Below are 23,839 nucleotides of genomic sequence, written 5' to 3'. Positions count from 1 at the left end.
AAGACATTGCATGCAACTCGTGCTATTCTCTGACTCCAAAACGAATAAAAAAATAAGAATTACAAGCCATCACTGTTACTATGGTTTCAGGCAAAACAAAACAAAAACTCGTGTTTCTTTTTTGTTTTAAGAAACAAAATTATATACTCTCTTTAGTTGTAATTTAAAAATCTAACTACTTAATCAGAAATTATAATTACATTTCTTCATAATAATGAATATCAAGACTATATAAGAACTCATACCCAAAACAAAAAGAATATATATATATATTTATATAAGAATATTATTATTTATTTTAATATTATATGATTAAATTATTAAAGGATATATTTATTTATTGTATTAATTTCATTTTTGTCAATGTAAATAAGTTATCCGTATTTTTAAAATAACATGGTTTTAGTTCAATTTTTTATATTTATAATAGTTTAACACCAAAATTTTCTTTTTACATTAAAAGACCTTCTTAGTAAGGTAAACCATCGTTCTCATCTTTCTCTTCATGCTGAATATGACTGGATTTCTTTTTTTCCAATATGAATTCACATGACATGTCTTACTTTAATATTGGCAGACAAAATTATTAAGAATTCAAATTTTTGTTAGAAGTTGCAAAAGGTTAATTATATATATATATATATATATATATATATATATATATATATATATTGGTTGTTTATATTTGGGTACGAGTATGTTTGTCTTTATTTGAGAGTGACATTTTATTATTTTTCTTGACTTTTTTTTACTACTATAATATTAAAACTTTTTATTGTTAGGTCTAATTTATATTTTTTTTAATTACGTGCACAGTGCTTTAAATTCAATTTTCGAAATTAACAAGTTGTAAACATGTGACCATGTGCAAAACTTCGACTTTTACTTTTAGGAGCTATGTTTTTTTTAATCGACATCCTTTATAATATATTGTTTAGGAAACATTTATTCAGTAAGAAAATACAAAAAGAAAAAGAAAAAAAATGTCAAAACACTTAAAAAATGATTAAAAATATAAGTATAAACTAAAAGTTCCAAATCAAATAAAAAATATTGAGCGACATATACAAATAAAAGACAGAAACACATCATCTACCAACAAAGATCACAACAATAAACTAGTGATAAAATTGTAAAGAAAAAGTTTGTTCTCATTAATCATCTATTAATGATTTTTTTTCTTCTAGTAACATTTGACTAAATCACTTTTTGCAATAATTTTATATATATTTATTTTGTTTTAAGTGTGATAAATGAGGTAAGAAGTTTATAAGGTTAATTAACTGAGAAAAAAAATGTAATAGGACAAAAAAGATAACATCACTTAATCGAATCATTTACAAACAACAACCCTTCATAATAATATTTTACTCTGAACCCATCAATGTGAGGACCAAATGGTTTCTTAAAATAATAATAATAATAAATTAGTAATTTTTTTATTATTTTATCATGCATGGGTGTCACGTGAGGCATTAACTAAATTCCAAAATGATGGCACTGTTCTCCTGACCATAAGATTCATGTGTGGTTGTGTGGTTGTGTTGTTGGGCCCTTTACGCATCCCAAGCAGTCACAATTTTTAATATTTTTTTTCTCACAAATCTATATTTTAATTTATGAATGCAACATTTTATAATATTTAATACCATGTTTGAGACGTGTGATTTTCGGTGTAAAAAAATGTGTGTAGTTTTATTTTCAGCAATGTTATGTTAAAAAAAATTTCTTACGTGTACATAAATTTATTTTTTGGTTTCTATTACATCTTATGTTTTAAAGTAACTTTTGAACTTAAAAAGGTTGCATGAAACTTTTTATTGAGCAGAAAAATGCAAACTTTTTTTTTCCAACGTTACGACATATATTTGTAGGGTCAACAGATTTGTTTCTTCTTTTTGTATATATAAGTTGTTTTTTTTTTTCGAATCTATCACTTTCACAATAAATTACTTTACCTATTGATTTACGGTTTGAATTTCTCGAATTTAATACATTCATCATAAATAATTTTGTCGTTGAATTCATCAACTTTATGAAAAATAAGTGTAGTGCACATTAGTGGATCAATTTGACGTAAAATTGATAGGTCGAATAATTGAATTGCTTAGATATAAACCTTAAGAATTCAATTTAAGTTATCATTCTTTTGAAGAACGAAAGTAAATATAAACTAAATACACATTAATTATGGTTAGAAAAATTCCTTACACCTTTCATTATTTAAATAAATGAAATTATGTATACTCAAATTTGGTTCACATGACATAATTAAAAAAAGAAAACTTTAATCTACGGTCGAAAATTTTGATGGATTGTGTGGTTTTGCTCCTCAGTGTGTCAGAAAAGTTGTGGAGGTAGATTATTCATTTTAATTCACGTGCACTAAGATAGGGATAAATTAATATTTTAATCTCTTTTTTTTTAATTTATTAAATTATATTGATGAGATTATATTTCATTGGCACAAACAATAAAAGGAAATATGAGATATTATAATATAATAGTTTTAAATTTTTTTGTTCATATTTTAAAGCGATTAGTATGAAATATAATAACTAAAATGAAGTGTGGGAAAATAAAATATGGGTGTGTAGAAGGGAAACCCAAATTTGGCTTATTGTGTTGTTGTTAGAGAGAGAGAAAATGCGTCATTGATTCCGTCACAAGAGCAATTATATGTTAGAGTTTGTCTCTTTCCATTCGATGCATAATACGACGCCATTAAAAACTATGGACAGATCTTCTTTGGTGCCGCAAAATTAGTGGCGCCCCATTTTCTTAAACTATTTTATAATTTTATCCCTCATATATTATTTTAAGATATTTATATTTAATCATCTTTAAATTTGACTCTAAGTAAAACTTATTAGTGTTGCTTTAAATAAAAAGAATAAGACGAACTCACTAATTAAGAAAACTAATTATTAATGTTTAATTATACAATTAATGTTCTTACTTTAAGTAGTACTTTTCTATATGATTAATTAAGACGTGACTGATTCCTTCCCCTTTGTACTAACTAAGATACTTTTAGATTTGGATTCTTTACGAATTATTGTGTTATTTCTATTATAATGCACAGTGATTTTGATGATATGAACCTTTTCAATATTATCGTAATTAATGTATTTTCTTAAAAATAAATTTTAATTCTAATTTTATTTTATAAAATTAATTGACGATAAAATGATGTTTGTATTACTTTTATACTTTAAATTCATATTAGTCTTATGAGATTTTTAATATCTCTTTCATCAACATATATAGTCGTACGAGATTTTTAATATTTTTCATATCCGAGACATGTACATCTCAAATGTAGATTTAATATTAAAAACGATTCAATAAAAATAATTCAATCAATTTGATAAACAAAAAATATCGTTAAAATAAATATTTAAAATAATTCTAAAAATTATTTTAAAATTTAAATTTTAACTTTAAATTAACCTTATATAAATTAAAGTTTGTATTTATATTTTATAAATTCATTTTATCTCTGGTATGAATTCTCTTATATATATTTTGAAAACACAATTAAAAACAACGTTAAAAAATTAACAATGACCTCCACATTTGTTTTCTTTTTAATTATCGTTAAGAAAATGTGTTTTCAAGTGTGAAGTTGTTTACACATATTTTTTATTCTTTAGTTTGGTGTCATTTCACTGTGTCCTTTTATGTCCAAATTGATTTAAAATGACGAAGGAAATGAACACAACCAAACTTTTAATTTTAAACTCTCACTAAACACTATTAATAATTAGCCACGACAACGTTCTGGTAACATTTGTCACTAATTGAAACTCACGTGCTAAGTCAAACGGAAAGTACAAAATGAAATTAATTTTAAGAGAAAATCAACCACATCCATTTAAAGCGAAGGAAGAAATTTGAAACATTTATGAACATTGAGATAAAATCGAAAATAAAAATAAATAAATGGGAAATACAAAAATTAAAATGAAGAGTGAGAAAAATAAAACACAGGGTAGGTAAGCACATTTTCCTCGTGGATTTTTTTTGGTAGAATTTGAGGTATGCAAATTGTTGTGTGGCAACAGAACCATTTATGGGTAAGGAAAAGTAACGTCACTGACTCCGTCACATGATTAATTATATTTACCTTCTTGTCTCTTATGTTCATGAGTTGGAAACATGTACGAACCCATCATCACACCAATGAGGTGGAAAAAGATTCCAAAATCAATAAAAATTATCAAAAATAAATTTTAAATTTAATTTAATTTCACAAAAATTAAAAATTAGTTTATTAGATGAGATTTGTATTTATTTATATATTAAGAAATTGTCTTATCTTTAATTAATGTGAGACTTTCAACATATTTATTTTATGTCGACTTCCCTCATATCAAAGTATATACGAGGTGAAACTAGAAATGAGTGGTCTAATAGTGGTCCGAATAACGGGTGAAACTACATGTCTACAAAATAGAAATCTAACTAAACTTGATTTTTTAAACAATGATTCTGATATTATATTATAAGTGAATTTTAAACTTAACTCAATCCCACAAAATCGATTTATAAAAAAAGTTTACACCCACTTATATATTATAAAATTGTCTAATCTTTAATTGTAACGATTACAAACAGACATTTTCTTTTAAGGCCAAATTTAAACCCTACTTTTTTTTATAATTACATTGATTATGCATGAACATAGAAGAAACCAAATCTCACTCACCGTTTAGATTTGAGTTGTGTGCATGATGAGAGTGGTTAATGTTAGATTCGATGTGTAGAGATCTTAGTTGTAGTTAATGAATCTGAGAACCATACCCATAAATACATAAATAAAGCCATGCATTAGGTGGCAGAAAAAGTTGACCTAAATTATTACAATAAGACAAAACAGTTGACCTACCCATAATTTTAGTGGTTGGAAATCTTCATGGTTCCTACACTCCAATTATTAAAATTAAATAATTTGATAAAATAAGAAAGTTTCAAAGCTTTCAATGTTATTGTTTTTTGGTTTTCTACTGCTTCAGTTACAACCCTTTGGTACACCTGACAAATAAAAAGGATAAAAGTGAAGATTTAACTTAGGTCATGGAGTTCCCTATGTTGGAGCTTTTCAATTTAAAAGCTCTATGAGTTTTTTTTTTTTCCATTAGGAATGCTATTTTTAAAATAGAACTCATGTTTGAAGATTTTTACTTCTATAAAAAGAATTAAATGGTGTAAAAAAATTTATTTTAAAGTATTATTAATGGTGTTAATATTTAAATTTGGTTAAATTACTTTTTCAATCATTATATTTAACAAGAAATATCAAATTAATCTTTTAATTTTTTTTATTCAATATAATCATGATTTTTGCAAAAATAATTCAATTTGATTCTTAATAAAAAATACTACAAATTAATACGAAGCATTGACTTTAACACTATTTTGTGAAAATCTAACCATAACGATAAAATTAAATCAATTTTAAAAAAGTAAAAACTAAATTGAAAAAAAAAATAACTAAAATATCAATTTAATACTTTTTAACAAAAATAAAGAAAAAAAAATAATTTAACGTTGAAAATATTATTTTTACCGTATGTTGAAATGTTATGAATGGTGAAAAGTTGAAGGGACCAGTGTTGGAGTACACCATACCTGACAACCACCTCCTTGTCTATAGTTATTATATGTCAATTAGTGTATGGTTCTATTCACCATGTGCATCTAATTATTTTATGTACTTATCAATTTTATTTTTGAGTTTTTACAAAATTTCCAAAGAAAGTGAGTAAAAAGATAAAAATAAATGAAAATATAATTTATTTAATTATTTATTATTATTTTTATTATGAACATTTTCATTAAAAGAAGGTTATAAACTCCCACATTGGTTATCATTAATTTATTGTTATATGTTTAGTTTCCGCCTTCTACTCTTTTATACCCTACTTTCTTGAGAGAGATATATAAAAGTTTCTGAAAGTCACTTTTTAAAAAAAAGAAAATTCCCTTTTGAATCCCATCGAATCTTTATCGTAACAAATTATTTTTATTATTTTTTTCACTCCATCACCTCGCCGAAGTAGATAAAACATTATTTTAATTTAATTTTAAAATTTTGTATGGGTTTAGAATATATTTTTAATTAAACACGTAGTATAGATTTATAATATTTTAATACTATTTACTTTAAAATTAATATATTTTTACTAAAGAATATAATTAATATAATTTTGTAAAACGTGAGAACCAGTATTCCCATGGTACTGTGGTAGATACATGAGAAATTTGTTGACGTAAAACACAGTTTCAGAAAGCAAAAAGAAAAATAAAAAATCCGCAATAGAAAGTAGCAGCACTCAAAAAACATTTCAGCATCAGAGAGATTCAATTTCTGAACTTTCTTTTTGTCCCATTATTACAAGTTCAGTGGGAATTCATTCTCTGAAAATTGAATTTCAAACTGGGCTTTCCTTTTTCTTAAAAGAAAAAGAAAATAAAATAGATTGCTTAAAAAAATTACATTAAAAAATTAAATATGATTTTTTGCAATTTTCAGGAATAATTAACATATTAAATTAATTGAAAAACAAATTAAAGTTTAAAAATTATAATTAATTAAAAATGTTAGTTTTAAATGTAAAAAGTTAAAATGAATTTAAATATTTTGTTAACTGTAACTAATTTCTTAACTTAATTGTATAAATTTAGAATAAACATTTTTAACCAAAAGTATTGATAGAAGAATAGTTTAAAATAATATTTTTAAAAATGGATTGTACTTTAAAATTTAAATGTTAGTTGAAAATTTTATTTTAGATTAATTTATTATTTGTAAAATACTTGTAAAATAATTAGCTTTTTATTATATACATTTAATTTGTTATTTCTAATAAATTGATATAAATATATGCTTATTTATAGATGAATAAAAAAGTAAATTTCAAAATAAACACTTATTAGTTAATAAAATATTAATTTTAAGCACATGAATTTTTTTTTATGATATTATTTTTATATTTCATTTTTTTCAAGTAAATTTTGTTTTGGTAAAATATGAATTTAATATAATAAATTTAGTGATCTAAATTAATATTTAAAAACATGCATGGTAACACGGTAACAATAATATGATGCGAAAATGATAATGAAAATGGTAAAAAAAATAACATTAAAAAAAAAAACAATAGTAAGAAATTGAAATTGATCACCAAGTCATTTGGTAAAAAAAACTCTCATTTTTTTTTCCTTTTTTTTTTTCATATCATATTGTGTTTCTTATATCCTTAGACAATTTACTAAGATAAAGTCAAAACTGCATCTAACTCATATGTTATGATTATAAATTAATACATTTGTTTTTTCTTTCGAATGCATAAGTTTTAACTTAACATGTGATATAGGTCACAAAATTTTGTGACCTGATCTTCATGATTTAATGTGTTACCTTCTGATCGTTGTCAAGTTAGTGTTGATTTAATAATAATTTTATGTGACACTAAATAAGTAAAAGCGGTACGAAAGTAATTTTTTAATTAATAAATAATAAATATATTTATACAAGAGACATTAGGATACCTCAACCCCTATACAAAAGTCATACATTTTGAATTAATTTTCTCATACAAATCTCTAACTCAAACCCAATATTAATGAAAGACAAGAAATGAGTCTATGTCATCCTTCAAAATATACATTTTTTCTTCACATATATTGCTTGTAATATGGTATCCTATATTTACGTGTTTAGCCAAATAATTTTGCTGAAATTGTATTTGAGATATCACAAATATTGTTATTGTTGGATAACAATATTCTTGAAAATGTATTATTTATTTGCACTTTGGACCATATTAAATATAGACAATATTATATGATCGATCCTTTTTTCATCATGTTATATTGCAATTTAGTTCATGACTTTAGGTATATCACTTTTGACATTCATTATTACAATAAATTTATGATCATTCATGATCACTTTTGACATTCATTCCCACAACAAATTTAAGGTACAAGAGACATTAATGTTCATTGCACATATCCTCCAAAGTGAGAGTTTGGACTATGAAATTGTTGGATGTAGAAAAAAACTTGACTTTTAATGTCATGATAGAGTAGAGATGTTTGTAGTTATAAAAATGTAAATATGGTACAGTGTGATGAAGCAATTCAAATAAACATTTATTTATAAGATCTTTTGAACAATTTGGACTATCTAAATTGTGTACTGGTTGCACATGAGATCATTGGAAAGTTCTTTGTGCCAAAAAATTATTATTGCATGACCAATGCATGATTCCTATCTTGTGGATAGTTATGTCTTATTGATAATTGTAATGATCGTCTCTTTATTAATAGATGATATTTAGATTATTATGCATATAAATGAATAAAATTAAGAAGTATTTTCATATATAAAGTAATTCTTAATAAACAAATTTGAATTATTTACATAATAAATTACATATTTTAAGCTAGTTTGCATTATCAATGTCTAAAATCATTTTTAATGTTAAAAGTGTGATTAGGGATAAATTAATGATAAAAAATATAAATATTTTTTATTAGTAGCATTATTAAATTGCATTTTGTATAGGTCTAGCTAATAAATTTGAATATTAGTCGGTCAAATTCTTAAGTTGCTAGCATTTTTTCCTTTTTTTCGAGTTTATTTTTTTAAATCATAGTTATTATTGGTACACTATAAGAATTTTTTCTATTACTAACAATATATTACGATGACCATTAGCGTGTTGGTAAAACTCATTCACTGACGAATGTTTCCAACAAATTTGACATTTAAATTTATTGACAAATACTTCCGTCCAGTGGCGGAACTTGGACTAAAATTGTAGGCGAGCCAAATTAGATTTGTTATATATAATTTTTTTTAGAAGAAAAACTATTCATTTTTTTCTCTTCATTTCCTCTTCTTATAACAAACACATATAATAGTAGAATTCAAAAAAATATTACTATCATTCGCTATTATATCATGATACCAATTCATGAATACCATTTTAAATAAGACATTTGTATCTCATCAATTTGATTTGGTGGTATTGTCAAATTTGATGTCGTTTTTCCCAGATCACGTTCTATTGAATTGTTAAATTCATTATATGTAACTCTGATAACTTTAGAGATTTGTTTTATATTGTCTTAAATTCTTGGTTCTTATTAAATTTCTCAAGCTTAGTTAACGTAAATGCATTTCTTTTTCATCTTCATCACAAACCTTCATCTTTGAAAAAAAAGAATCAATTTTTTCACTTTTTATCATAATCTTTCTAATATAAATTTATCACCTCTTTCCTATTTAGAAAAAATAAAATTTATATTCACGAATCACAATTATCACAATGCAAAACATAACAAAACTCATACTACTTTAATTAAATCATCAATACTGTATAAATTCAAAACTTAAAAAAAAATTACCATAGGTAGCGAAAAACACAAAATCCCTAAATTTCATAATTAAGGATTATAATAATTTAGGAAAAATTATAATTAGGGTTCATGCCAATTTCATAAAAGAAACCCTAAAATCATAATTAGGGATTATATTAATTTGGGATAAACTTAATTTGGAAAAAACATCCTAAAAAGAATCATAAACTAACATGCATAAATCATAATAAGATACTAACCTTGATTTGTGATATATCATGTAAGAATGTATACATGAATCTCAATCTATGTGTTTCCAACCTCTATTTCCCAACCTTTGTATTTATCTCTCTTCACAAACTTTCATAATAATTTACATTATAAAAAGATCTTATAGTCAGAAAAAAACCTTAATCTCTTTTATAAATTAATGTCTCTATTAAAATTTTTTCTTTTATCTTTTATTATAATTTTCCATAATATAATTTTAATATAAATAATATATAATATAATTTTAAAAAATATATAAATATATATATATAAAATTCAAAAAAAAAATGGGGGAGCCGTGGCTCCCCCTTTCAAGTCCTAGTTCCGCCAGTGCTTCCGTCGAAATGAGATGAGTTTGTAAAATTCATTGGAATTTTTCTTCGGTAACTTATCATCGCAATTACCGATAGATATTTTTGTTCTCACCATCACAATCACCGATGGTCTATTTTTGTCACTAAATTCGTCAACACTTTTGCGATAAAATTTTCACCTAATTTGTTAGAGCTTTATATTATATCAAGGGAAGATGAGTAAAAAGAAGAAGCGAAGAAGGAGAAGAGGAAAAGGGAAAGTAGTAGTAGTAGTAGTAGTAGTAGGTGGTTAGGGATAAGGTAGAGGCTGGTGGGTGACGCAAAGGCTCACCGATGACAAGCGTTTGTGACATCAATCATTGTTGGTGATAGTGCTAATGGTAGCTTGAGTTAGAAAAGGAGGTGGAGGAAAATGAGGACAAATAGAAGAGGATGAGACCCAAACAATAAAAATGACATGGACCAGTACTAGTGCAGAACGGGCTTTTTAACTCGCCTTATAAGCCTCGGTTACTGCGGGACCGAAGCCTATAAGGAGGCGGTGGCATTTTTGAAAATTTTCTCAGTATTTTACCTCGGGTCCCAAAACAACCGAAGCATATAACCAGTTTTATGCTTCGGTTCTCAACCAACCGAAGCCTATAACCCATCTGTGGCACCCAGATTTACAAAACTGCCACTGACAGCGCACGCTTTGGCCTCGGGTGACAAAGGACCGAGGCCTATAACAGACGATTTGGCCTCGGGTGGCGAAGGAGGTAGCACGACTATCGTTAAGCAGCAAGGAGGAAGAAAAAAACAAGTAAGAAAAGGGAGAGAAGGAGGAAGAAGAAGATCTTATCACACATTTCATTGGTAGATATTATTGACGATTTTGTACTTACAAATATTTATCGACAAACTTGAGATTTTTGGTACTTAACGACGAATGTTTGTATCTGTCAGTAAACTTTACCGATAACCACTTTATTAACAAATTTCTACTTGTTGGTAAACACAATTTATTGACAAATATATGTTATTACTAATTAATAAGGACCATCGATAACACATAATTTTCTTTGATGTTAATGAATTTAATAAAATTAATTTTGAATCCATAATCTTATCATAGAAAATTGATAAAACTTATAAGAAAAAGTTGATAAGATAAGTAAATTATTGCATTTTTTTTAGATATTATGAGAGACTTGATTTATTTGAATCTTAGTTGTTGCTTGTATTATCGATGTAATGTAAAGAAACCATTTCCAGATTCATAATTTCATACAGAAACTATTAATCAATGTGTGGCAACTAGAAAAAAAAGTTTATAGAAAAAGAGTTGATCATTTAAGTAAATTAACATTTTTTTTATATATAAAGTGATGGAAACTTAATTTCTTGGAACCATAGTTACTCGTTGTAGAATTTATGTTAAAGACCCGAATGAGAAAAAAAGAATCATAAGAATAGGTGGTCAAATAGGTAACTTCAATTTTTCAGAATTATGGAACACTTGATTAGTTTGACCCTTTTTTGAATCCTAGTTGTTTCTTGAAGTTGTGTGAAAGAATTTAACAACAGCATTTTCAGGTCCTTAATATGTTTGCATTAATGTGTAAACAACATATCAAATCTAGAAAGAAGAATATTTCTAGAAAAAGGTCATCACCTAACTAACTTTATGAATTTCCATGATTATAGTAAACTTTATTTGTTCAAAACCATAGTTATTATCCGTAGAATATATGTCAAATAATCAAACTGTACTATTTCTCAAGTTTATAATGATTTTGCATGACCATGTAAACAACAAACCAAAATTTAAAAAAGGTTCACAGGAAAAATTAGTCATTTAGGTAAATTACTAGCATTTTTTCTAAATCATGGGAGACTTAATTTTTCGAACCTTAATTATTTTTTGTATATTTATTCAAAGAATCCAATGGTACAATTTTCAGGTTCACAATATTTTTTGTATTAGCAATGTGCCAAAAACTAGAAAATAAAAAGATTTGAATGAAAAATTGATCACTTAGTAATATGTTGCACTTTTCATTACTAGAAATTTAATTTGTTTGAATCTTAACTAAAAAGTGGGCTAACTAATGAACTCACCTTACTAAATTAGTATCATACTAACTAACCGGTCCATTAATTAATTAATTTTTATATATATATAATTTATTTATTGAGCTTTTTGTCCATACAAATTATTTACAAAACATCATCTAATGGACATATGAATCATCACTTATTATTTTGAGGAAAATAGAGTACATTTTTTTAATTTCCTTTTTACACTTTTAAAATCATTTGTCATTCTTATTGTCTTGACAATTAAAGATATTGGTGCTATATGTAATGTGTTTTTAATATTTATTTAAATTATTTATTTTATCATTTTAAATGTACCAGTTTACAATAAATAATTTTACGCAGAAATAAATATGAAAACATAACAATAATTACCAATAATTATTTTACATATTAATAAATATTTTACTAATCAATAAACACAATACAATAATAAGTTTGTTATAATTAATAAAATTCCTACCAAATATAAAAGATATTCATAAAACTAATTTATTACCATAGTAATTATAATTTTTAATAGTTAACATTAAGTTTCTATTTAAAAGATTAACTGGGATAATTAATTTAAATCACACTTAAATTTCAATTTTTATCATCTGTATTTTCTAACAACTCATCAAGTTAATATATTAATTACATTTAATTAAATTTTTCACTCAATCACAATGAAAAAATTAACATTTTTTTCCAAATAAGCTTCAAGTTTTAAAATGGAAATTTTTATATTATAGTTATTATAGAATTATTCGGATAACAATATTTATTACAGACTTTAGATAATTAAGTTAATAAATTAATTATAATTAATACTCTTTTTACATTTATTTAATATTATGTATTAAAAATTAACATTTTTTCTAATTAATAGTAAATTTTGAATAATCTGATGGAAACAATTTCAAAATTCATTTGTTTTTGTAGTGTTTTGAATCGGTGATACTTTGTTAATAGTTGGAAAAGGATGCTAGTGAGAGGAATCTGTGTTGTGAATCTGTGAAAATAATAAGATGATGATATATAAATAACTAATTGTTTTTTATCGAATACCAGTCCAATCTCAATAAAATAATTTTAAAATATAAAACAAATTAAAATGAATCAATTCAAAAATAAATAAATATTTTTTATTTATTGAGAGATGTACATTGAATTTTTTTAGAATAATAATTGTGCAATGACTAGCAACCCCCCTATGGTCGTGTATGGTCCTCAGCTACCATGTGCAGTCTCACACGTCTATATCTACCTGCTACAAATCTCATCATTTCATACATCTACCCAATTTAAAAAAAAAAAACACATTTTTTATTATTTCTTTACTAAAAACAATTAAAAAAAAACACAAGATCTCATCATGATCATCTATTATAAAATCTCATTAAAAGATTGTTTGGTAGAAGAATGAAAAGTAGTCAATTATGTTAACCTAATTCTTTATTTTATGTCCACGTTCTTGTTCTTACATTAATTCCCTTTTTAACCCATCAAAGTAATATCAATTTAAATATATTATTATTTATTATTATTATTATTAAATTAATAAATAAACTTATAAAAGTGGTTTGATTTTCTTTACCCATCACGATGGACACGAGAAATTTAGAAGAAAGACAATGACAGTATGAACGTATTGTGAGAAATTATCACAACCACATGAAATAAACATATTTTGAGAAGGGCAAAAAGGACTTTTCCTCGTCTCGGTCACGAATTTAAATTTGTATTGCATATCACATTAATAATAAATTATTGAATTTAAGTAAATTTAGGTTGTAAAAGAAATTGGAAGTTTTAGTATATAATAACTCTGTTGAAGGTGATTTTGGAAGCAGCGTTTTGTTTTGTGGGTGAGGGTGTGGCGAGAGAGAAAAGAAAGGGTCACAGAGAGAAAGAAGGTGGTGGAAATGGATTCTCAATCAGCGCAGAAGGAGGTTAACGAGCCTTTGACGGTTCCAGAAGAATCGTTACCACAACAACCTTCTTTTTCTCGATCTTTCAGTTCCAGACATGGGTCAAGTCATGAACTCGAGAACCTACTCACAGATACCAGCATCCCTTACTCCAAGCGTATTGGTCCAGCAACATGGCTCGAGTTCAAGCTCCTCTTTCACCTTGCTGCTCCCGCGGTCATCGTCTACCTCCTCAACTATGTCATGTCCATGTCCACACAAATCTTCTCCGGCCACCTCGGTAACCTCGAACTCGCCGCCTCTTCCCTCGGAAACAATGGCATCCAAATCTTCGCTTATGGTCTCATGGTACTGTATAAACCCTAATTCTATTTCATCTCGTTAGTAATTGATTCATTCGGAATAATAACTGAGTGATGTTTTTCAAATAATTGTAACAGTTGGGTATGGGAAGTGCCGTGGAGACGCTGTGCGGACAAGCGTACGGGGCGAAGAAATTCCACATGTTGGGCGTGTACCTGCAACGATCCACGGTGCTGCTGACACTCGCGGGTTTTCTGCTAACCGTAATCTACGTCTTAGCGGAACCAATCCTGCTGTTTCTCGGCGAGTCGCCGCAAATCGCGTCGGCGGCGGCGCTTTTCGTGTACGGGCTCATCCCTCAGATCTTCGCGTACGCCGTGAACTTCCCCATCCAGAAGTTTCTCCAGGCGCAGAGCATCGTGGCGCCGAGCTCGTACATTTCGTGCGCCACGCTCGTGTTCCACCTCGTGTTCAGTTGGGTGGCGGTGAACAAGCTGGGGATGGGCCTGTTTGGCGCGTCGCTGGTGCTCAGCATCTCCTGGTGGGTCATCGTGGTGGCGCAGTTCATTTACATCGTGAAGAGTGAGCGGTGCAAGCAGACCTGGGGCGGCTTCACCATCGAAGCGTTTTCGGGGTTGCCGGAGTTTTTCAAACTCTCGGCGGCTTCCGCCGTCATGCTCTGCCTCGAGACCTGGTACTTCCAGATTCTGGTTCTGCTCGCGGGATTGCTTCCTGAGCCTGAGTTGGCTCTCGATTCCCTTTCCATTTGGTTAGTCTCATTCTCTCTTCATCACTCTTTCCAATGAGGTTTTAACAATTTTTTTCCCGTCATTACCACAAATATTTTTCTTGATGATTAAACAAAAAAACAGGCTAATAATTACTTTAACCTTTCATTAACATCTATTATTTTTTTGAAAAATTATATTTTTACCCTCATTTTTTACGACTTAGTATGGAACATGATAATTAGTATGTAACATTCATTTTTTTTAAATAGTAATACATTAATTAATTAATGACCCATATAATAAAGAAAGTCAAAAAAATATGAGTGATATCATTATCCTGTTTTTTTTAATGTTTGTATATATCTTAATAGTAAAAGTTATCACATCCTTTTTATAAATTCTTTGATTTACAAAATTATTATGACCGTGCTCCTGATTTTACTGACCATATGGAGGAAATATTATTGATTTTTTTTATAATGGTTGTTTTAAATAAAATTTATACTTAAGATCATTTTTTCCTAAACGGGTTTATTCAGAGTACGAAAGTTGGGACAGTGTCTCGTCTGGTGGGAAGGTTATTCTTTTGGGCAGTAGAATCTATTCTCTAGATTGTGTTATAGGAAGATTCCAGCCAAATAAAATCATAAATAACTTCATGTATAAAAGTTAGACCCGTTTATGAAAGATTATAATTTCTTAATAAAAATCAATAATTTTATTAGAAAGTGTCTTACAAGTTCAGTGTATATTTTGTGGTGTTCAAATATCACGTGATAACAGTAGAGGATAAATATGAATGAAAAGTTTGAATTTGAGTAGAACTCTTATTTGACAACGAATAAATCCAATCTCCGTGCCACACGCAACACCACTGGGCTGGTAAAATACAAAAAATGTTGACGTAAGACTTTTTGACAACTAAAAGAAATATGAATCAGTAACTTGTTTTGTAGCTGCTGACATTGACTTGTAATTGGTCTAATGTAATATAGTATTGCAGAAAGAAAGATACGTGTTTGGTGTCACAGGACATGCACAGATACAATAACAGTGACAACACATGCCCTTGTCTATTTTTTCTTTCTTATCATTCTTTTTTGTTACATAATAAAATCTCACTTCAATTATTAAATCATGATTTGTAGTTTAGTGACCTAAAACAATGAAATCATAAAACTACAATCTTCCATTAATCGTTTGCTAATTTTAAACATGACATAATATTAGCTTAGACATTCAATATTCTCTTAACTTTTTTATATTTTTATTAAAAATTTATAAGATAATTGACAATGCTGATTTTTATTTTTCTTTTTGTAAAAAGGTTCAGTGCTTTTTTTTTCCTTTTTTAATCTTTTTGTATTGTTGTATTTTCTATAGAAGGCAACAAGTAAGGAAAACGACGTTTGGCGTCGCCTCCTGTAATGTGAACGATGACACTTTTTTTAAAAGTGAGCAACAAAAAGTAGTATGATAGGTTGCGTTTCAAAACCAGTCTCATTCCATTTTGGAATCAAACTCGTGGATCTGTTTAGAATTTTCCCTTTCCTTTTTGAGCTATTGTGGTCCATCACTTTCTTGTCCTAACGGTCACACTTAATTATGATTAGCTATTAGCTATTGATATTAATGATCTTTGTTTGTATATATATTATTGGTGTCCTTTCAACTGGTGTAAGGGGAAAAATCTGTTTGAGAAGTAATTACTGTCAGGATAAGCTTTGAAATTTCAAACATCCCCCACCACCCACCCACCAACCAGCCAATTCAGTACCTTAATTTAACTATATTTATTTATGTTCTGCGATTACTAACAGTTATTTCTTGTTGCAGCACCACACTTTCTGGATGGGTTTTCATGATCTCAGTTGGATTCAACGCAGCTGCAAGGTTTGACTCTCCTTCATTTACAACTGAATTCCTTCTTTCGTTTTCGGTTTCACCGAGACAAGGGTGGGTTTTGATTGCAGTGTGAGAGTGAGCAACGAGCTAGGAGCAAGAAATCCAAAATCAGCTTCATTTTCTGTGGTGGTGGTGACAGTGATATCTTTCATAATATCAGTTATTATAGCAGTGGTGCTATTGTCGCTGAGAGATGTTATTAGCTATGCCTTCACCGAAGGCGAAGAGGTAGCTGCTGCAGTCTCAGATCTTTGTCCCCTCCTTGCCCTTTCCATTGTTCTCAACGGCATTCAACCTGTTTTGTCTGGTATCACCACCACTTCCAACTCTCACCTTTCACATCTAAATTAAAAGTTGAAGTTTTTAAGAATTTTTGAAACTGATGCATGCATGGTTTATGAAAAGGGGTGGCTGTTGGATGTGGATGGCAAACTTTTGTTGCGTACGTAAACGTTGGTTGCTATTACGGAATTGGCATTCCATTGGGTTCGGTTATGGGTTTCTATTTCAAACTCAATGCAAAGGTATGTTCTAGTTCAAACACAATGCTGTTATTTAATCTTTCTCACCAAACTCTTCCATTTTATAACTCGGTGTTGTCTATGTGCAGGGTATATGGTTGGGAATGCTTGGTGGCACCGTTTTGCAGACAATTATTTTGATGTGGGTCACATTTAGAACTGATTGGAATAAAGAGGTAAGAGAAAAGCTATAAAATTAGTACACTGTGTATTATGGCAGTAATTAATAGGTTAATAATTTGTGATGAAAATTTTGGTGTATTAGGTTGAGGAAGCAGAGAAGAGGTTGAATGAGTGGGAGGACATAAAGGAGCCACTCATCAAGAACTGAAGAACAGGAATGGGGCTTTGGATTTAGCTAATTATTTTGAAATGAGGAAAAATTATTGATCTCACTGTGAAGAGAGATTCCCATTATGATAAGAAGCATGTACTCTTGCAAAATTCAAATTGCATTCTCTCTGGAAAGTGATATAACAGTTCTTAGCATTTAGTCGAATGCAATACCATGTTGGCTTGGCAAATTTGTAAGAAATATAAAATGCTACTAATTAGAAACTCTAAGAAACCTTCAAGAATCAACCTCGTTTTGGCAATTTATAAATTTGCATAGTTTCTATCCATGCCAATTATAAACTCTGGTGCATAAACTCTGAACAAGTACGAATAAATCTTTGATAGACAATAACATTGAATTTGATCTTTAAGTAAGAATTTAGGCTCAAATCTGTGAATGAAAAGAAGTGATTCAAAGATTTTTTTTGGCAGAAATGCTTGAGATTAGTAAGTTATTATGTATGAATAACATATAAAAAAGAAACAAAGAAAAGTTTGAAAACAAACTTTTTTTTTTCCTGAACTGAAAATTGCCAGATTTTTGAGAGGTTAGGAAGATATTATGTATCAGTATAATATAACAACTTTATGAGGTTTTTTGACCGAATGGGGTGAATTTATTTTCAAATTACCAATTTGAATTACCCTAAAAAATTACCACTTGTGTAAGTAGATGACAACTTCCTTAGGTTAAAGTTCGATCCTGAGCACCTAATTTGATTAACGATAATTACATTTAATGAAAAATTCATCATTCCCTAAAACGACTTCGTTTAATATTTGAACTAAGGGTATGTTTGCTTACGGGGTACTATTCAAAAGGGAGGGAATGAAAGGTTATCTCTACTCTGATTTGTTTCAAGAGATTTGTGAGGATGAATTCACGGGTGAGAATTGAAACTCATTTCGTCATATAGTAGAGAAGATTTGCAGAAAAAGTTACATTATCACATACTATATTATCAATTTGTCCCTAACTTTTAATTAATGGTATGTTTGTTATTATAATCTCATTTACTATTTGAATTATAAAATATATTAAATACTTGAATATTTACAAGTTATAAATTAAACTAGTATACAAATGAAGTTTAACTATTTTTCATATATTAATAATAATAATAAGGCTTAATTACTGATTTGGTTTCTGATTTATTGGTTTGGTTTATTTTGGTTTTCTTATTATTTTTTGGTTTAATTTGATCATCTCATTCTTTAAAAATGTTCAATTTGTTCATTGCCCATAAGTTGACGTTAACCCTGTGTCGTACATGTCACGTGTCATTTTGTGAAATTTTTAATTTTTTTTTTATTTAAAAAAAAAATTAGACTACCACGTATCACGTCATGGTTATGTCATCTGTTAACTTGAGATTTTTTTTATTTTTTAATTTAAAGAAAAAAAAAACGTCACGTGGTAGCTCATGATTTTGCCACGTGTCAGATTAACCATGGTTATTTTCAATTTAGTCATTCTATATACAATTTTGATTCAATTTAGTCTCCCTATTTTTTAAAATGATTAAATTTTGTCTTTCTTCAATTTGAGACCAAATTAGTAATTAAACTTAACTACAACTTATACAAACATGTTAAAATCATTTTTGATCATTTATAGATCAAATTATTCCACCTAACTATTCAATTTTTTTTTACATGTGTAAAAAATTACAAATGAACAAATATAAGAAATAAAATAACATGAGTATGTATTTAGGAGGTGATTTGATGTATAAATGACAAGAAATTATTTTAATATTAATATATAAGTTGTAATTAAATTTAATTATTAATTTGGTCTCAAATAAGAAAGGACAAAATTGAATTATTTTAAAAATTATGGATACTAAATTGAATTAAAATTTCAAATAGATGGTTAAATTAAAAACAACCACTATTAGTTTGACATGTGACACAATTGTGACATTTGGCAGTTTTTTTTTAATTTTAAATTAAAAAAATTAAAAAGTAAAAAAATCTCATATTGACACCTATCACAACCATGACAGTTTAATATTTTTTTAAAAAGTTTAAATATAATTGAAAAAATAATAATAAAAAGATTGAAAATTCTACAAAAATGACATGTGGTATATACGGATACAGTGTTAAAGATAACTCAACGACAAAAATCAAATTGAACCTTGTTAAAGAATTAAAGAACCAAATTGAATTAAAATATAATAAAGAGACCAAAATGAACTAAACCAACAAATTAAGGGACCAAACCAGTAATTAAGCCTAATAATAAAGGCCATAATAATAATAATAATAAATAATAAATAATTTTAATAACTAATAATAATAATAATTAACAATAATAAAAAAATAAATTTTATTAATAACTAATAAATTTTATTATAAATAATAATAATAATCATAATAACAATAATGATAACATAAAAGTCCTAATGTTAACTGTGAAATTAAAACACATGAAAAATAATTAAATCGTAATAATAATAATTATCGATAATATTAAATATTGTGCATAATTAAAAATAATAATAATGACAATAATAATATTAAAAGTAATAATAATAATAACAACATTTTTAATATTAATAATAATAATAATAATAATAACATTTAATTTTATATTAATTTTAACCATAATAATAAAATTGAAGACTAACAATTTTATCTATTAAAACATATTTTTCTATTTATCATATCTATCAAATCATCCTAAAACTTTGTTATCTATTAAAACATATTTTTCTATTTATCATATCTATCATATCTATTAAATATTGTACATAATTAAAAATAATAATAATGACAATAATAATATTAAAACTAATAATAATAATAATAATAACAACATTTTTAATAATAATAATAATAATAATAACATTAATTTTATATTAATTTTAACCATAATAATAAAATTGTAGACTAACAATTTTATCTATTAAAACATATTTTTCTATTTATCATATCTATCAAATCATCCTAAAATTTTCATTAACTTTATTTTCAAATATTTTCATTTTCACCTCTCCATCCCTTAAAACAAACAAGTTCACTTTCCTCTTTATATCCCTCAAATCGATCTATTCATTCTCCGTAAAATCCATGAAGCAAACACATCCTAAAGTCGTCATCCCTTTTTGTGACTTTAATGCAATTGATTTCACTTCAAAGAAGATGATGTCTTCACTTCAAAATCATTGCACTGAAGTCACCACAGAGAATGACAACTTCAGTTTAAAATCAATTATACCAAAGTCGTCACAAAAAATGACAACTACAATTCAAAAGAAATTTTAACTGAAGTCTATCATAAAGATCGTGAAAAATGACAATTTCCAATTTCTTTTGATTAAGTGTGTTAATCAAAGGATTAATTATGTTTTTGGTTCCTTAACTTTGGGTAAAAATTGGAATTAGTCCTTATTTGAAACTGTGGTCCAATTTAATCTCCCAACTCTAGAAATTTGTGGATTTAGTCTTTTTAACTAAATTTTGTTAAGTTTATTTGATGTTTCAAACGCGTTTCATGATAGCATTTGAGTTGTTTATACAATTTAACACATTTTTGCTTCCATGTTAGTTGTGAAACGTGTTTGAAACGTCAAATAAACTTAACAAAATTTGGTTAAAATTTATAAATTTATAGTTAAACAGATTAAATCCAAACATTTCTAAACTTGAAGAGAATTTAGCTAAAATTTCGAAAAGAGACTAATTCAAAGTTTTACTACAAGTTAACGGACTAGAAATATATTTAACCCGTTAATCAAATTAAGTGCTGATGACGCAAAATTTCATTTATATAGAAATTATCATCTACTTTGATGACTTCATTTTCGTAGTTCAAAGCCATCCATAGACATATGAAGACTTCTTTAAAACCTACAGGAAAGCCAGATTGGTAATTTTAAAAATAAATTGACCCCTTTCAGTTAAAAAAACACGTTATGAATTAGCTAGCGGCAAAGGCAATTTCTGATTAGCACCCCTTTCTTTCTTCTTGTACCTCCATAAGTGTAGGGCTAAATTTGAATCGTTCATGAGTTAAGAGGTATTTTGAATTGCATAATTTAATAACTTATTCTAGATCCAACCAAATACGTTTTCATATATTGTGTAACTGAATTATTATAAATTACGTGATTATATAATCTAAAATATATTTAAAAACTATTTTCAAATTTCGCGATCTAAACATTGAAAGAAAAAATATTTGAGATCTTTTCAACACTTTATGGAAGTTGAAACAATGGGGGAGTAGAAAAAAACAGTCTAACTTAATATGGACCTGACAGCACAACCCAATAAGGGAACTTTTGGGCCCAGTATGTAAAGAGAGCAAAACATTTAAAGAATGTCTTTATATTAAATGTAGTAGAATAAATAGTTGTAAAATTCTCAATTACTAACTTTTAGGTCAAAATTGTACCCACATAAAGTAAGATCTCCACTGCTGAAAATTAAACTTAATATTCATGTTTTAGGATTAAATTAATCAAAGTTTCCACATCCAATTTTGTTTACTAAATACTTCAATAATGTAAGATTTAATGTATTGAAATTAACTTTTCCAATTTTCCTAAATATTTAGTCCCTACATTTTTTTCCCAGAATATAATATCATTGAACTTTTATGTAGAAAAGAAAAATACTGAAATCAATTTTAATATTTGGAAAACAAACCTGACCATGCACTTTACAGGTCCAAAATCTAGTTGACTATCAAATAAAATGTTAAAGGCATTGTTATAACGAGGCAAATATCTTCTCTATTCTATGGCTTTTTTCAAATTAATTGTTATAAAAAATTGGTAAATTTAAAATCTTAATCTAGAAGAAAAATTAAATATATGGATCTTAACTCAAAATAAAATTTTGAAGATAATTAATCATTTGCGAATTTGAAAAAAAAAACATAACATGATATTAAAATAATACATAATAAAAATGTTCAAATATAATGGACTGGAAATTATTATAATGTAAAAAGTTAACCTATTGTGTTCAGACGTGGGATTTGAATAGTTTTAAGAAATAAAAATATTTTATCTATTCACAACTCTGCTTTAACCTATAAAATTAACATTTCTATTCGTGACTTCATCAATATCCATGTCTTTATCAAACAAGTCCAACTTTTATGAGTTTGAAATTTCTGTGAATAAGATATATACAACTTGTAACCAAAATAAATAAGTTAAATAGTGATATATAAAAAATTATAAATTGGTTTCAAATAATAATAATAATAATAATAATAATAATAATAATAATAATAATAATAACCACTTGTATTAACATAACCTTTCCATACATCTTACTCACCATCTTTAATCACGTGTTTGATGTCATCCCAAATAAAATTACTTTCATAAAGGATACGTAGCATATCTAAAATTTAATATGATTTTTATAATATTTTTCAAAAGAGACTTGGACTTTGAAGTTGGTGGATCATGGAACACCTTTCTACTCAACTTTTTTTTTTAAATAAATAATAAAATATGGAAAAGAAGAGGTTGATAGGATTTACATATATCACTTTTCTAAATAAAATTCATGAAAAAATAAACTAAGATTTCAAAACAAAAGTACTCTTAAACATTAACAAGAATTCTACAAGTTATTAATAAAATCTTTAATAAAACTTATAAATAAAATTATTCAAAAATAAATATTTCTTGTTTGATGTCACATTTAATTAGAGTATCTCATAAAATAAAGATAACATATGTCTAAATTTCGCATCCACAACCTTTTCTTGTTTGTTAAAATCATGGTCACCACCTAAAAGGACACTCAACTAAAAAAAAAGACACAAATAAAAAACTAAGAAATATATCTCATGTATTTTATAAACACATAAAATAAAACATCATGGTACGAGCAACCAAACATGTACAAATGACACACACCAACAAATACTTAATCACAAACTCACTCTAAGTCAAATGAACTAATACTTTTAATCCTAATTAAAAGTATATGGTATGATTTTATACACATACATATATAAAATCTATACATGAAAAAGTCATCACTACCTCTTTTTAAACTTTCAATATTATCTCACTTATCTATTATTATGTTTCTATAACTCTTATAAAGTTTAAATA

The 23,839-nt window shown here is 26.8% G+C and overlaps 1 protein-coding gene across 1 annotated transcript; it reads left to right on the top strand.

Annotated features, from left to right (window-relative positions):
• Positions 1-13,853: 13,853 nt before the first annotated feature.
• On the top strand, positions 13,854-18,007 carry LOC114169321 (protein DETOXIFICATION 40). Its single transcript, XM_028054429.1, has 7 exons — positions 13,854-14,299; positions 14,392-15,023; positions 16,822-16,878; positions 16,959-17,197; positions 17,296-17,414; positions 17,501-17,587; positions 17,677-18,007. The coding sequence occupies exons 1-7, from the start codon at positions 13,946-13,948 to the stop codon at positions 17,740-17,742; spliced, it is 1,554 nt and encodes a 517-aa protein (XP_027910230.1). The 5' UTR covers positions 13,854-13,945; the 3' UTR covers positions 17,743-18,007.
• Positions 18,008-23,839: the final 5,832 nt, after the last annotated feature.

The sequence above is a fragment of the Vigna unguiculata genome, chromosome 11 (assembly GCF_004118075.2).
Source record: "Vigna unguiculata cultivar IT97K-499-35 chromosome 11, ASM411807v1, whole genome shotgun sequence".
NCBI lineage: Eukaryota > Viridiplantae > Streptophyta > Magnoliopsida > Fabales > Fabaceae > Vigna > Vigna unguiculata.
Note: the sequence above shows the minus strand (reverse complement) of the source record. Positions and strands in the feature narration are given on the sequence as shown.

What these genes read in the sequence shown, in the direction of transcription:
- LOC114169321 (XM_028054429.1), top strand. Translation starts at nt 13,946, where the DNA reads ATGGATTCTCAATCAGCGCAGAAGGAGGTTAACGAGCCTTTGACGGTT. An exon ending in ATTTCAAACTCAATGCAAAG is followed by an intron (nt 17,415 to 17,500) that starts GTATGTTCTAGT and finishes GTCTATGTGCAG; the next exon opens with GGTATATGGTTGGGAATGCT. An exon ending in GAACTGATTGGAATAAAGAG is followed by an intron (nt 17,588 to 17,676) that starts GTAAGAGAAAAG and finishes TTGGTGTATTAG; the next exon opens with GTTGAGGAAGCAGAGAAGAG.